The sequence below is a fragment of the Euleptes europaea genome, chromosome 20 (assembly GCF_029931775.1).
Source record: "Euleptes europaea isolate rEulEur1 chromosome 20, rEulEur1.hap1, whole genome shotgun sequence".
Taxonomy (NCBI): Eukaryota; Metazoa; Chordata; class Lepidosauria; order Squamata; family Sphaerodactylidae; genus Euleptes; species Euleptes europaea.
Genome location: NC_079331.1, coordinates 24,545,119 through 24,560,225, shown reverse-complemented (window position 1 = coordinate 24,560,225; position 15,107 = coordinate 24,545,119). Strand labels below are relative to the sequence as shown.

The window sequence follows — 15,107 nt, the reverse complement described above, 5'->3', positions numbered from 1 at the left end:
CAAACAGTGTTAAATAAAAACCCTCACCATACATGTATACATTTGCTACATAGAAAACTCGGCCATGTGGGCTGGGGCACCTTGAATAAAACTCTTGCCCTGCTGGGCAAAGAGAAGGTTGAAGGGTGCAAAACATATCTGGATTGTGATGTGTGCAAGCAAAGTAAGTCTAAAGCACACCCAGTTGCACCAAAGAGTGACAGAGTAACAAAAACCCCTCTATATCTTGTTCATAGTGATGTGGTAGGCCCTTTCCCAGACAGTATATCTAAAAGAAAATATCTTCTTCTTTTGATAGATGATGCCACAAGGTTCACATGGGTGTATCCCATAGCAAAGAAGTCAGAGGTGTGTGATACTATAAAGATGTGGGCTAACAATGTGCAAAGGCAATTGGGGCATACAATTTGTAAGTTCCAAAGTGATTTTGGGGGCGAGTACATGTCTGGTGAAATGGCTCATTGGTTTAAGACTCAAGGTATTGAACATAGAATTGCAAATGTATCCATGAGTCAAGAAAATGGTGTTGCAGAGAGAAAGGCAGGAGTACTGCAAACAATGATAAAATCAATGCTACTTGATGCTGGATTGCCAAAAATGTTCTGGGCTGAAGCGGCAAAAAATGCTTGTTATATTTCAAACAGAATTTGGACAAGTGCCACAAACAATATTCCATACAAGGCTTTGTATGGGAAAGATCCCAGTTTGGATCATATCAGGATATTTGGAAGTAAAGCATGGGTCAATATACCACTGAAACAACGTAGGAAAGGTGGTGAAAGAGCAAAAAAGTTGACATTCCTGGGGTATCAGACAGGAATGAAATCTTACCGTTTTGTAAATAACCAAAATGCATTAAGTTTCAGTCGTTCAGCTACATTATGTGAGGATGCTAATTGGCCTAAGATACATGCAAACCAATTACCATCCACAGTACTGTTACCTATGAATGATGATTCTGATAACATGCCAGAAGTGAAACAGGAGGTGCAGTCACCAATACATGCAGACTCTGAGAGTGTGCAAAGTGCAGATCAGAGAGTAGTGCCAAGAGTGTCCTCTAGATCTACAAAAGGTATTCCACCTCAAAGGTATGGTGTAACTGCTAACCATGTGTTTGTTAAAGTTCCAACTGATTACAATGATGTGTTAAGTCTAGCCTCAGAAGAGAAAAATGCTTGGCTGCAAGCCATGGAGGCGGAATATAACTCACTGGTGTCAAATGAAGTATTTTCCTTATCTAAATTGCCGACAGATAAGAAAACTCTGAGTTGCCGTTGGTTGTACAGACTCAAAACCTTGCCAAATGGGAATGTTAAATATAAGGCAAGATTAGTTGCGAGGGGATTTACGCAGGTGGTCGGACAGGATTATTATGAATCATTTGCCCCCACGATTCGCATGGAGACAATAAGAGTTGCATTAACCAAGGCTGGAGCAGAAGGAATGCTAGTTGATCATTTTGATTTTGATACTGCATATCTGAATGCACCTATTAAGGAAGAGTTATATCTTGATCAAATACCAGGGTTCCAATGTCAAAATGCCAAAACAGTGTTAAAATTGCACAAGGCATTATATGGCTTAAAGCAATCAGGACATGCATGGAATATGTGTATAAAAAATGCTTTAACCGAAAAAGGGTTTAAGCAGAGTGTGTCTGATCCATGTCTGTATCAAGTGGAAATATGTAAACAAACCTGTTATTTATTACTTTTTGTGGATGATGTATGTTTAATGTACCACAACAAGGAACAATTGAAATGGTTTATGCAGACCATACAGGAAATGTTTAAAATGAAACATCTAGGACCAATTAAGAATTACCTAGGGGTGCAAGTCTCCAGAAATGAGAATGGTTGGTTTGAACTAAGCCAGGAGACTAAAATAAGTGAATTGCTAGAGAAGTATAACATGAGTGAAGAGCATGAGGTTACAACACCTATGACAACAAGTTACAATAGGGAACCAGATGATAAAGTGTTTGAACAGAAAGGATTGTATCAATCACTAGTGGGATCTCTACTGTACATAGGATGTTGGACCAGGCCTGATAATATGTGTTGCTGTTCACTGGTTATGCAGAAAACATGCCTGTCCATACCAGAAGGATTGGGTGGCGGCAAAGAGAGTTCTAAGATATTTAAAGGGAACCATAGCCAACAAATTAGTGCTGAAAGCAGACCAAAAACCAGCATTAATGGCTTACAGTGATGCCAGTTGGGGTGAACATAATGATGGCAAGTCCACAACAGGATTTACATTATATGTTTTAGGATCCCTAGTACAGTGGAAAACAATAAAACAAACCCACGTTTCCACAAGTACATGTGAGGCAGAATACTCAGCTTTAAGTGATTGCCTAGTACAATCAGAATGGTGCATTCAATTACTGTCTGACTTGAAGATAGAATGTACGGTACCAATAACTATAATGTGTGACAATACTGCAGCGCAACAATTAGCAAATGACCAGGGAGTGTGCACTAGGAGTAAGCACATTAATATACGGTATCAAAATGTACGGGATGCTGAGGGATAATAAATCTGAAATATTGTACCTCTGAAAATAATGTAGCAGACATATTTACTAAATGTTTGAATACTGAAAGATTTCAATACTTGAAGAAATGGCTGTGTTTAACAAACGTTTGACTAGGGAGGCGTGTCAACATATGTCAAAGTTATGCCTAGTCTGCAGTTTGCTAAACAGATCATACTGATCAGAGTGACAGCTAAGTCATGTGATGATGCTGGTCTGATCCAGTTTGTACAGCCAGGAATGGGGATTTCCAGAATGACTCATCTCAGGTGAACTGTGATTGGTCATGAATGTGTATATAAGTCTGTGTATTGAATGTAAGTTACCTCTTGCCTGAAATATACATGCTGGCGGAGCATGCTGTTGCTCAGAGCTGTGAATGTTCAGCCAAAGGACTCTGTGTAGATATTGTAAATAAACTGTACATAGCAGAACTGCGTGGTGTGAAGTTGGTACCAGGTAAACTCCTGAAGTCCAGACAAGCTGTGCGCGACAAAAACCTCCCTTGAGAGCATGCAACCCTCGTCAGCTGAGAGAGCTCATGGCTAGGATTCCGGGCAGCAGCCTCTGCAGAGTGCTGAAGGCAGAGGCCTTCCTCCCAGAAGAACGAAGCTTGCCTGCTGAAGCTGCTTAGACAAGACCAAGTCAAAATGCTGTCGCTTTGCTGCTGTGAGAAGATTCATGGGGAGTTTTTCCTGCAGTTTTAGCTTGGAAAAGGAGGAGGGATGGACTGAGGGGGAGAGAGCCAGCAAAACGGCTCCCTGACAGAGACGGCTCTGTCTTTCTTCAATCCAGGCCTCTTCCTGAACCTGCCACCATCTGTTATAACAAAACCACAAAAAGGAGGAACGCGTTGCTTCAGGTCTTCCTTCTTTTTCTGTTAGGAGAATGAGCCTTGGATACTCACCATGAAGGCTCCTTCTGCTCTGAGATACGAAGGACATCTACAATTGGGTGTTTCGGCTTCGCATGCTTCGGGAGGCAGGACCTAAAAACTTTCACTCCCACTTCCTGTCTCCTGGGAACGCCCCCTGTCTTCTCCAGTTCAAGACTTTCCCAGAATTAGTGGGCTCAAACATAAACTCCCCAGGAAGGAAGGAAGCTCAGAAAATATCACGTGGTTAACCCAGGACAACAGCGTAACAAGAAACATTAGCACGGGAAGAAACAGTGCAAACAGGTAAGTAACAACAGTCGTAAATGTATGATACCTAACTAAGCAACGAAGGCAAGGCACATAGGTAATAAGGTAATAAGGTTAGTGAGGAACTGACTTACTTTTTTAAGGTTAAGTTTACCAATACGGGGAAGTATACTCCTGATAATTTTCTTCCAATTTTACTCAGAACGTCTGGGCGGGGAGATGCCCTTCGTATCTCAGAGCAGAAGGAGCCTTCACGGTGAGTATCCAAGGCTCATTCTTGCTCTGAGAGAGAAGGGCATCTACGATTGGGATATACCAGAGCTGTCCCCCAATGGGTGGGATTAGACGTCCTGTAATACACTTTGAAGGACCTGTCTGCCAAAAGCGGCGTCCGACGAAGCATATAGATTTAGCTTGTAGTGCCTAACAAACGTGGAAATTGATGACCACGTGGCAGTCTTACATATTTCTTCGAGCGGGGCCCTACGGTCAAAGGTGGTAGACATGGCCGCGCTCCTCACCAAATGGGCAGTAATCCTAGGAGGAACTGGCAGATTACTGTGTGTGTAAGCGTGAGAGATACATTTTGTGATAGTTCTACTAACTGCCGCCCGGGACATGGGTTTTCCCTTGTTAAATGGGGTGAGATTAATGAAAAGAGAATCTGAAGTCCTGTGCGTCTGTGCGTCTAATGTAAATTCGCAGAGCCCGTCTTAAATCTAGAGAATGCCATTCCTTTTCTTTTTGAGACTTCGGATGTGGGCAAAAGGAGGGTAGCACTAACTCCTGCTCCCTATGAAACCTGGAACTAACCTTTGGGCAAAAGGATGGGTCTGGCCTTAGCACCACCTTATCAGCATGAAAAGTACAGAGGCCCAGCCTAATAGATAGGGCACTAAGCTCCGAGACCCTACGGGCTGAGGTCACGGCTGTCAAGAATAGGGTTTTCATGTGGAGCCAATTGAGCTCTACTTGTCGGAGAGGCTTGAAAGGTGGCTTGGTCAATGCCGTGAGGACGGTATGTAAACTCCACGTCGGGAACCTATGGATGACAGGTGGGGATATCAATGTAACTCCCTTCAGGAAGGCCTGGACGTGAGGGTGCTTTGTGATCGGAAACCCCGAGGCCTTGGGAACTATGGTGGCAATGGCTGCTAATTGTCTGCGGAGAGTGGAGACTTTTAGTCCCTGTTTGCGTCCATCCTGCAAGAAGTGAAGGATCTCCGACGTGCGCGGTTTCAGAGAATTGACCTTTTTGCGACGACACCATCTTGCAAAGGCTTTCCACGAGGTGTTATATATTCTGATCGTAGAGGGTCTGCAGGACGCCAAGATGGTTTTGGTGATCTCTGTGGAATAGCCTAGAGCTAGAAACTGGTCCCTTTCAATGCCCAGGCGGTCAGATGGTACCATCCTGGGTTGGGGTAAAGGATTGGACCTTGATGGAGAAGATCTTCTCTGTTCGGTAACCTCCAAGGTTCCTGGGTGGACAACTCCATCAGGACTGGGAACCACGGTCGACGCGGCCAGTAGGGAGCCACTAGTGTTACTGATGCCTGTAGGCCCCGTATGCGGCATAGTACTTGCAGAATTAGCGGGAATGGAGGGAAGGCATATAGGTGCTCCTTGGGCCAAGGGGCTACCACAGCGTCGGTCTGCTCCGCCCCGTACTGTTTGTAACATGTGAAGAACCTTGTTCAGTTTTTTATTTCCTCGAGCCGCGAACAGATCCACTGTTGGGTGACCAAACTGTTGGGAGATCTGATGGAATACTTCGTGATAGAGAGACCATTCGGTTTCATTCAGGGTTTCTCTGCTGAGCCAGTCCGCCTGCATATTCAGGGTCCCCTGAATGTGTTCTGCTGAGACGAAGGACAGGTTGGCTTCGGCCCAGAGCATTAGCAATCTGGCCTCCCTGCTGAGTATTGCGGAGCGAGACCCCCCCTGCTTGTTGATGTGAGCCTTCGTGGCCACATTGTCTGTTCTGACCAGGAGGTTCACACCCCGGATCTGCGGTTGAAAGAATTTCAGGGCCTTTAGGACTGCTCTGGTCTCGAGGGCATTGATGTGAAGCCTTTTCTCTCGAGAGTTCCACACTCCTTGTGCCAGCCTGTCCAGGAGCATGGCTCCCCATCCTGAGTGGCAAGCATCGGTGAAGATCTCCGTCGGTGAGGGTCTGATGAATAATAGACCTTTGGACAGGTACGTGGGTTCCGACCACCAAACAAGGCTGGATTTCACTTGTTCCGGGGCAATTAAGTTCCTGTCGTGCTTTCGCGCAATGTCCTTTTGGTATATGTTGAGGAAGTCCTGGAGCGGTCTCGCGTGCAACCTCACCCGCTGGACAGAAGGGATGCAGGATATCATCAGTCCTTGAAGTTTGGCCAAGGACATGAGGCAAGAGGACTTGGCAATGATGCAAATCAATGGCGATGGTGCAAATCTTTGCAATCTTGTCCTCCGGTAATATGAGCATGTTGTTGGACGTGTCAATGTAGACCCCTAGATGATGAATGTGCTGGGATGGTGTCAGCTGACTCTTGTTGAAATTTGTCAGGAATCCGTGATCTGCCAACATTTTCAGGACGATGGTTGTGTGATCTAGGCTCTGTTGTTCTGATGAAGCACAGATCAGAAGATCGTCCAGATAGGGGTAGATTCTTATGCCCTTTTGGCGCGCAATCACCACCAGCGTTATCATCACCTTGGAGAAAACCCGCGGGGCAGAGGTCAGCCCGAACGGGAGGGCTCTGAATTGGTAGTGTTGATGGCGGAACTGAAAACGTAGAAACCTGCGATGTGAAGGATGGATCGGGATGTGCAGGTACACTTCTCTTAGATCCACTGAGGTAAGGAAGTCTCCCGGTCTGAGGGCCTCTGAGATGGATTTCAGGGTCTCCATGCGGAATTGCCGTCTCTTTTCGGAACTGTAAAGAATATAGACGCCGGATTTCTGTTCCAGGAGAGGAACATCCTCTATTGCGTGTATAAGTAGAATAGCCACCAGCGTTCTCAATTTCTTTTCTTTGTTCATAGGATGTGGGGAGGGAATCACCCGATTTGGGGGGTTCTTGAAGAACTCTATTTGATAGCCTAACGACACTATCTGCATGACCCAGGAGTCTGGGTGGGAGGAGGACCACTGGTCCAGGAAAAGGTTGAGCCTGCCCCCCACAGGCTGTGGGAGAGAGTCACTGTTTGGGTTGTTGTGGGGTCTTATCCCCTCTATCCGACTGGAAATTTGAGAATCGGGAGTTCCTGGAATAGCGACCACCTCTGCGAAAGGAACCACGTTGGGAGTTCCACTGACCTCTCCTGTTTTCTTGTCTGTAGCGTGACAGAATGTGAAAGGACCGAAAGGAAGTCTGGTTTGGATATTTACTATCTCTACGTAAGACCTTGAGAGGGGCCTTTTTCTTATCCTTGGTTTCGACAAGGATTGGTTCTAGTGACTCTCCAAACAGTTTGCTGCCCTGATATGGGTAGCCCATTAGTACTATTTTGGAGTGATGCTCTACCTGCCAGGGACGTATCCACATAGCTCTCCGTGGGTACGTGTAGAAGGTCTGTAGATGCAGTGGCTAAGTTATAAAACTTTTTTGTGGTTTGAGGGACCCTTTCCCCCCCTAGGGGCTTCACCCATTCAGCCTTGACCAGTCCGTGAAGTAATCTGGGACAGGGATAAAACTAGAGGGAGCGTCATTCATGTGGAAAAATTTCTTTGACCCTTTCAGTTTCTCAGAAGAGGAACTTTTGGGGTCTTCTGATAGATCTAATGCTGCTAAGGTTTTAGTTAACAGTGAGGGGAAATCGTCTGCATTAAAGATTCTGTTTTGCTTATTTTCCACAACAGTCTCCTCTCCACTAGAAGAGAACTCGCCCTCCTCTCTCTCTTCCTCCTCCTCATCCGTGGAGAAGGGAGAAGTATCGGGCCCCTGCTGTCTAGACAGAGACAGGCTGAGGTTTTAATCCGTCCCGTGAGCAGCGTGTCGCGTTTGCTTGCCTTGGCGCGCAAGCTGGCACTCCTCTTATGCCTAGGGGGAGAAGCCTCTCTGGAGGTTGATGCGAGGGGGGGGGTCGGGGAGGCTAAACTAACCATTCGCAACCCCTCTGCAAAGGAGTCCCTAACGAGCGCTGCGAGCTCTGCCTGTAAAAAATCCAATCCCCCCGCCCCCGCAATCACCGGTGGCGAGGGTACGTTACCGGTGGCTGCTCTCGTGGCAGGCCCTGGGTAGGCTGAGTTGGTGCCATCTTGTGGAGTCGAAGCAGCAACCGCCGCTGTGTGCTCTGCGCCGCAGCCCAGACAGAACGGCAATAGCCGTAGTATGCTCGGGGGCATAAGCTGGGATCGGAGCAGCCAAAGCCGCTGTGTGTTCCTGAGCGCCTACAAACTGTACCGGCTCTGCGCTCACTTTCCGAAGCTTTGGGGCTTTTTGGACACGGGTGGCTGTGAGGAGGCGTTTCGCCACTTTTCCGTGCGCCGAGCCGGCTTTCTTTTTCTTAAGTGCGGCTTTTTAAACTTTAGCCTTAGCGCTTGCCAACTGACTGCAGGAGGGCTGTTCCCCATCTGTAGCCGGTCTCAGGAGGGAAGGATCCAGATCGGCCTGCACAATGTACTGGTCTGGGCGGCCGCCATTTTGTTTTGGCGGGAACGGTTATTATCCCCTCACCCTCAGTAATCCCTTAGACAGGGGTTAAAACACAGTGGGTAACACACAAAATTAGATCACAAAAGGTAAACAACTAGGAAAGGGTATGAGATTAGGTAAGGATAGAAGACAAGATGAAACCTTTCCTAAGCTGAGCAGAGAGCTGCAAAAAACACACTCTCCCGATAGCGAGGCAGGAAAGAACTGGAGAAGACAGGGGGCGTTCCCAGGAGACAGGAAGTGGGAGTGAAAGTGTTTAGGTCCTGCCTCCCAAAGCATGCGAAGCCGAAACACCCAATTGTAGATGCCCTTCTCTCTCAGAGGGAGAATAATCCTATCAATGGATTCTCCCCTTTTTTGGGTGGACAAAGGTGAGCAAGCGCAGGTAACCAGCTAGCTTTGGCAGCTGTCCTTGCTGGGCCGCCTCAAAAGGGACGTCTGTGATGGAGGACCACCACCCCTGGCCTGCCTCGAGGCCACCAGGACTGCAAGGAGGGCTTTTTCTTGTCTAGCAGTCAGATTGGCAGCCATCTGGGACACCTGGCGTGCTCACACCCCTTCTCCATTAGCTCAGTACAGGTGGAAAAACTGAAAGCCTTTGGCTTGCTTAGCGTGGTGGGGAGAGAAAAGGGCTGGCCCTAGCTCCTTTCTCATACAGTATGGAACAAGCAACTCCAGAGTCACCCGACAGCTCAGGCCCCAAGCCCTGTCCCCTTTACCTTGGAATAGCTTTCAGCGGCATCTATGAAGAGGGTCAGGGCTTTCATCAGGCGTTTCTTCAGGTTTGGCATGTCCTGGAGGCTCTCCTCTAGAAACAACAGAGGACCGGGTCACAGTGGGCAGGGATGCTGCCTGCTTTGGGGGCCAGTTGACCAGCTGGGGGCCAGGAGGCCGAGCTCAACCAGGCAAGAGCATCTGAGCCCTTTCGTGAGGCTCCAAATGAAAGAAGATGCCCAGTGGGTAAAAGAGGCCCTGTTAGGTACCAGGTGAGAGATCGGCCCATGCCATGCGGGCAAGTCTTCATCAACAGAATGCCAATTCGCCTCCTTTTTCATTCTGCCTGATGGAAAGTTCTGTGACCCTTGAAAGCCTCCACACCTCTGGCCTCACCTCAGCTGGCCCAAGGGAACAGAACAGTTTTAGCGCTCTGTGCATACGGGCAGGAGAGGAAGGGCCCCCGGCCTCTAAGGATTTGGTAACATTCCACTTTTCAAGCTTTGCAGCCTTGAAAGAACGCAACACTGGACTGGAACAGGAGTGGGTGGCTGTTTTGCAACCGGCTTCTCCACTGAAAAGGGGGATGTAAAAGACCTCCCTTTGAGACCCCAAAGAGCCCCTTCCAGCCAGGACAGAAAATACTGACGGACCCAGGGCTGGATTCAGGATGAGGTAGCTTCAAGGACACCCTTCCTGGTGAGCATCATAACCCCCATAACTGCCTCTTGCAAACTGGACCCTTGCCCATCTTGGCCACTTCAATCTCACCAGGAAGAAAGGGAGGCCACTGGCAAAGACCACCACTGCATTACCGTTAGAGGGCATCCCCCCCCACCCCCAGACTTCTGAAAGAAGCAGTTGATAAACCACTGCAGACGGAATACCTTTGGGAAAAGAAAATGTGGCCAGTTCTGGGTTTTGAAATATTGTCGAAGGCTTTCACGGTCAGAGTTCATTGGTTCTTGTAGGTTATCCGGGCTGTGTAACCGTGGTCTTGGAATTTTCTTTCCTGACGTTTTGCCAGCAACTGTGGCAGGCATCTTCAGAGTAGTAACACTGAAGGACAGTGTCTCTCAGTGTCAAGGGTGTAGGAAGAGTAATATATAGTCAGAAAGGGGTGGGTTTGAGCTGAGTATTGTCCTGCAAAAGTAATGTGCTAATCATTGTCCTGTAAGTATCAAGATAATGTGCTAATGATGGTATGGTATGTTAATATGGAACCATTGTATCCTGAAGTGATCTGTTAATGTGTGTAATCCAAAGCTAATCTGCATGGCTATTGTTGAATGTTGTCTTTGTTAGTCTGGAGGTTTTTTAGAACAGGAAGCCAAGCCTTATTCATTCTTAAACTCTCCTCTTTTCTGTTAAAGTTGTGCTGATGTTTATGAATTTCAATGGCTTCTCTGTGCAATCTGACAAAATAGTTGGTAGAATTGTCCAGTCTTTCAGTGTCTTGGAATAAGACCCTGTGTCCTGTTTGTGTCAGTCCATGTTCAGCCACTGCTGATTTCTCAGGTTGGCCAAGTCTGCAGTATCTTTCATGTTCTTTTATCCTTGTTTGTATGCTGCGTTTTGTGGTCCCGATGTAAACTTCTCCACAGCTGCAAGGTATACGATATACTCCTGCAGAGGTGAGGGGGTCTCTTTTGTCTTTTGCTGATCGTAGCATTTTTTGTATTTTCTTGGTGGGTTTAAACACTGTTTGTAGGTTATGTTTTTTCAAAAGTTTCTCCATCCTATCAGTGACTCCTTTAATAAATGGCAAGAATACCTTTCCTATGGGAGACTGTTTTTCCTGAGTTTTCTGATTTTTGTTTGGTTTAATGGCCCTTATGATTTCATTCTTGGAGTAGCCGTTTGCTAGCAGTGCGTGATTTAGATGATTAGTTTCTTCCTTGAGAAACTGTGGTTCACAGATCCGTCTTGCACGGTCCATTAATGTTTTGATTATTCCTCTTTTCTGTCGGGGGTGGTGGTTGGAGTTTTTGTGTAAGTAGCGATCTGTGTGAGTTGGTTTCCGGTAGACCTTGTGACCTAACTGAAAGTTTGTTTTACGGATGACAAGGGTATCAAGAAATGGGAGTTTACCCTCAATTTCCTTTTCCATGGTAAACTGAATGTTTGGATGGATATTATTAAGATGGTTTAGAAAGTCCATTAATTTTTCTTCACCATGGCTCCAAATAGTAAATGTATCATCTACGAACCTGAACCAGACTGTAGGTTTGTAAGGTGCTGATTCTAATGCTGTCTTTTCAAAATATTCCATGTAAAAGTTTGCTATTACTGGACTGAGTGGACTTCCCATAGCTACTCCATCAATCTGTTCATAAAATTCTTGATCCCATAGGAAGTAACTTGTTGTCAAACAATGGTGAAAGAAGGCTGTTATATCTTCTGGAAAAATCTGGTTAATCAATGAGATTGTGTCTTTTACTGGAACCTTGGTAAAGAGGGATACAACATCAAAACTGATTAATATATCCTGTGGATTGAGTCTCAACGGACTGATTTTGTTGATGAAGTGAGTTGAATCTTTGATGTAAGAAGTGGTTTTTCCAATGTGGTCCTGTAAGAGGGTGGTCAAATATCTAGCTAATTTATATGTTGGGGAACCAATGGCACTCACGATGGGTTGGAGTGGAACGGAATCCTTATGAATTTTAGGTAGTCCATATAATCGTGGTGGTTGTGCTTCTGTCTTGCATAGTTTTCTGTGTGTGTCGGGATGAAGAGTGGAATTCTTGATAAGAATGCTAGTTTTCCTGGTAATTTTGCAAGTTGGATCTCTTTTTAGTTTTTTGTATGTGGCAGGGTCCAGAAGTTCCTCAATCTTCTTTTTGTATTCTTCTGTTTTCATGATCACTGTGGCATTGCCTTTGTCAGCTGGTAGAATAATGATTTCTGGATCTGCATTGAGGGTCTTGATGGCGTTTCTCTCCTTACGTGTTATATTGCTAGCAGGGGGCTTTGCTTTTCGTAGAATTCTTGCTGTCTCTCCTCTTAGAAACTAATCATCTAAATCACGCACTGCTAGCAAATGGCTACTCCAAGAATGAAATCAGAAGGGCCATTAAACCAAACAAAAATCAGAAAACTCAGGAAAAACAGTCTCCCATAGGAAAGGTATTCTTGCCATTTATTAAAGGAGTCACTGATAGGATGGAGAAACTTTTGAAAAAACATAACCTACAAACAGTGTTTAAACCCACCAAGAAAATACAAAAAATGCTACGATCAGCAAAAGACAAAAGAGACCCCCTCACCTCTGCAGGAGTATATCGTATACCTTGCAGCTGTGGACAAGTTTACATCGGGACAACAAAACGCAGCATACAAACAAGGATAAAAGAACATGAAAGATACTGCAGACTTGGCCAACCTGAGAAATCAGCAGTGGCTGAACATGGACTGACCCAAACAGGACATAGGGTCTTATTCCAAGATACTGAAAGACTGGACAATTCTACCAACTATTTTGTCAGATTGCACAGAGAAGCCATTGAAATTCATAAACATCAGCACAACTTTAACAGAAAAGAAGAGCATTTAAGAATGAATAAGGCTTGGCTTCCTGTTCTAAAAAACCTCCAGACTAACAAAGACAACATTCAACAATAGCCATGCAGATTAGCTTTGGATTACACACATTAACAGATCACTTCAGGATACAATGGTTCCATATTAACATACCATACCATCATTAGCACATTATCTTGATACTTACAGGACAATGATTAGCACATTACTTTTGCAGGACAATACTCAGCTCAAACCCACCCCTTTCTGACTATATATTACTCTTCCTACACCCTTGACACTGAGAGACACTGTCCTTCAGTGTTACTACTCTGAAGATGCCTGCCACAGTTGCTGGCGAAACATCAGGAAAGAAAATTCCAAGACCACGGTTACACAGCCCGGATAACCTACAAGAACCAGTTCTGGGTTTGTTTCTTGTCTCCCTTTTCTGGACGAGGCAACCAAGTTGGCAGGAGCAAAGCAACTGCAGGGATACTTGGATGAAGCATCTCCCCGACCCTCATCAGTCCGCCTTCAGAGCCGGTTTGGGGATTGAGACAGCTTTACTTGCTCTGGGGAAGGATCTCTGCCTAAGGGGAGGGGGGTGGCTTCCTGTCCCTTTGAGTGTGGCCAGAACATTCCATTTTGTTGAGGCCCAGAGCCGAGATTCCAGGGAGAGCCTTTCAGTCCTTGTTGACTGGACACCCAAGAGTTCCAGCGGGAGATACTGAACCGGTACTTTGAACCCTGACCGGTGGGACGCTTTGGACCGATCCTGCTATCTACAACCCCTTGTCTGTTTTGTAAATACCTGATTTTTGCTGTTGGAGGAGGATTTTTCAAGTGGAAGAAAATGACACAGGTAAACAGGGTGCTTCTGAGGTGTTCCCAACCCAGCCACGTTGGCTTCCACTGACTCTTTACATAATGCATCATCGAAAACGGATCTTCAGCACAGTTAGTGTAACAATTATCACCTTTTCCTCTCCTTTTAGTCTTCTTTAGGGCCCTGCATGTTCTCTTTGGTGTTGGAGACGCATCTGATTAACAACTGTTATTTTATTCCCCACCCCACCCCCAATATCTAAAAGTGCAACTGGACACGAGCGCCACCCAGCGCCACCCGATCGATTCAGACTTTCCCGGCACCCCAGACTGGATGCAGACTAGAGACACTAAGATCACTGCCAGAGGCATCTCCCACACTCTGCTATTTCAGACATAGAATTCTGGGGACTTCCGAGGCTCACCTACCATTTCCCTATTTTGGTTGGTCTTAAAAGCCCTGTTTATACGAACAGTATCCAACCCAACTCTACCTGTTGCTGCCAACACCCACCTGAGCCAGCTGGCCAGAACAATGCCACCGTCGCCAATGTGACGGAAGGCTCTGCTTGCCGCCGTGTGAGGAGAGCTCTGTCGAGGAGTTTGAAGCGCTGCTCCGTGGGCAGCTGCTTTCCCCCAAGGCATCCTCCAATGTCTTGTGTTGCCTTTTGCTAGCCCACTGGAAGCCCCCTCAATCCCACAGCCAAACAATCCCCAAGGTTCTCAGGTGGACGTCAGCAGGCAGAGGAGACCAGCTGCTCTTCTGCTTTCGAGCCCTCTCTCCTCCCCAAACGCCAGCAGAGGCAGGGCAGCTGTGGAAGGGGGCGCCTGAGAGCTCTCCCGCTGTCCTCCCCCTTTGGCGGTCGGGCTCTTGGGCCCAGCCAGCCACAGTGGTGGCTCCACGTGGCTCCCTGCACGCGCCCCGCCCCCCGGGCAGTGAGGCCGCTCACCCCAAGGCTGAGACTCAATGAGCTTCAGCTGCACGTTGGCCGCCGCCTCGTGGTTCTCCCCGATCTCCCGGCACATGCTGAAGCAGAGGGCAATCATGTTGTGCTTCTCGCTGTCTCCGGGGCGGCAGCGCTTGATGTAGTCCAGCAGGGCTGTCTTGAGGGTCCCGCTCTGTGGAGAGAGGGGCAGGAGGAGTTGTGGGCGTGAGGCGAGGAAAGGCAGGCGGCACCGACTAGCAAGGCTCGGCCAACTCGGGGGCTGGCGCAAGGGGCAGCTCGGGGCATCCTCTGTCCAAAGACGAAGGACAAACCGTTCCATGGAGGAGGAATCAAATTTTCTCACAACGTTTTCCCCAGGTTACCATGGAGGGCAGGAGCTCAGAGAGAGCCCACTGTCACAACCGGAAGGGCTGCATTCACTCCCCCCGCTGACACAAGGCACAGGGAGGCTGACAGCTGACCTGTTCCTCTGGCGGCAGCAATTCCAAGATGAGAACCACCTGCCAACCACCAGGCCCACCACGCAAAGGGCCTGGCCCACTCTCCTGAAAACGGAGCAGGTGTCTGTGATGGACAGTCTCTAGTTCTGCCCTCCTGGCAACCCAACAAATCCCTGCCTACCGGGGAGTAGGCAGACACTAAGCGGCATCAGCCAATGAGAGGATGTGGCACCTCGGGTGTGGTGGGGGGTTAGATGGAGGGAAATTTGGTCATTGCCTCAGATGGGGCGACAGAGAAAACTATCAGGAGATTAGTTAGGT

At 47.3% G+C, this 15,107-nt stretch overlaps 1 protein-coding gene across 1 annotated transcript in view; it reads right to left on the bottom strand.

Moving 5' to 3' along the window:
- Positions 1–15,107, bottom strand: part of SPG11 (SPG11 vesicle trafficking associated, spatacsin) — a 63,689-nt gene that overhangs the window by 9,891 nt on the left and 38,691 nt on the right. The window contains exons 36-37 of the mRNA XM_056865730.1: positions 14,350–14,518; positions 9,055–9,143 (exon numbers count right to left, since the gene is read on the bottom strand). Of these exons, the coding sequence (XP_056721708.1) occupies positions 9,055–9,143; positions 14,350–14,518 (258 nt within the window). The remainder of the gene's footprint in view (positions 1–9,054; positions 9,144–14,349; positions 14,519–15,107) is intronic.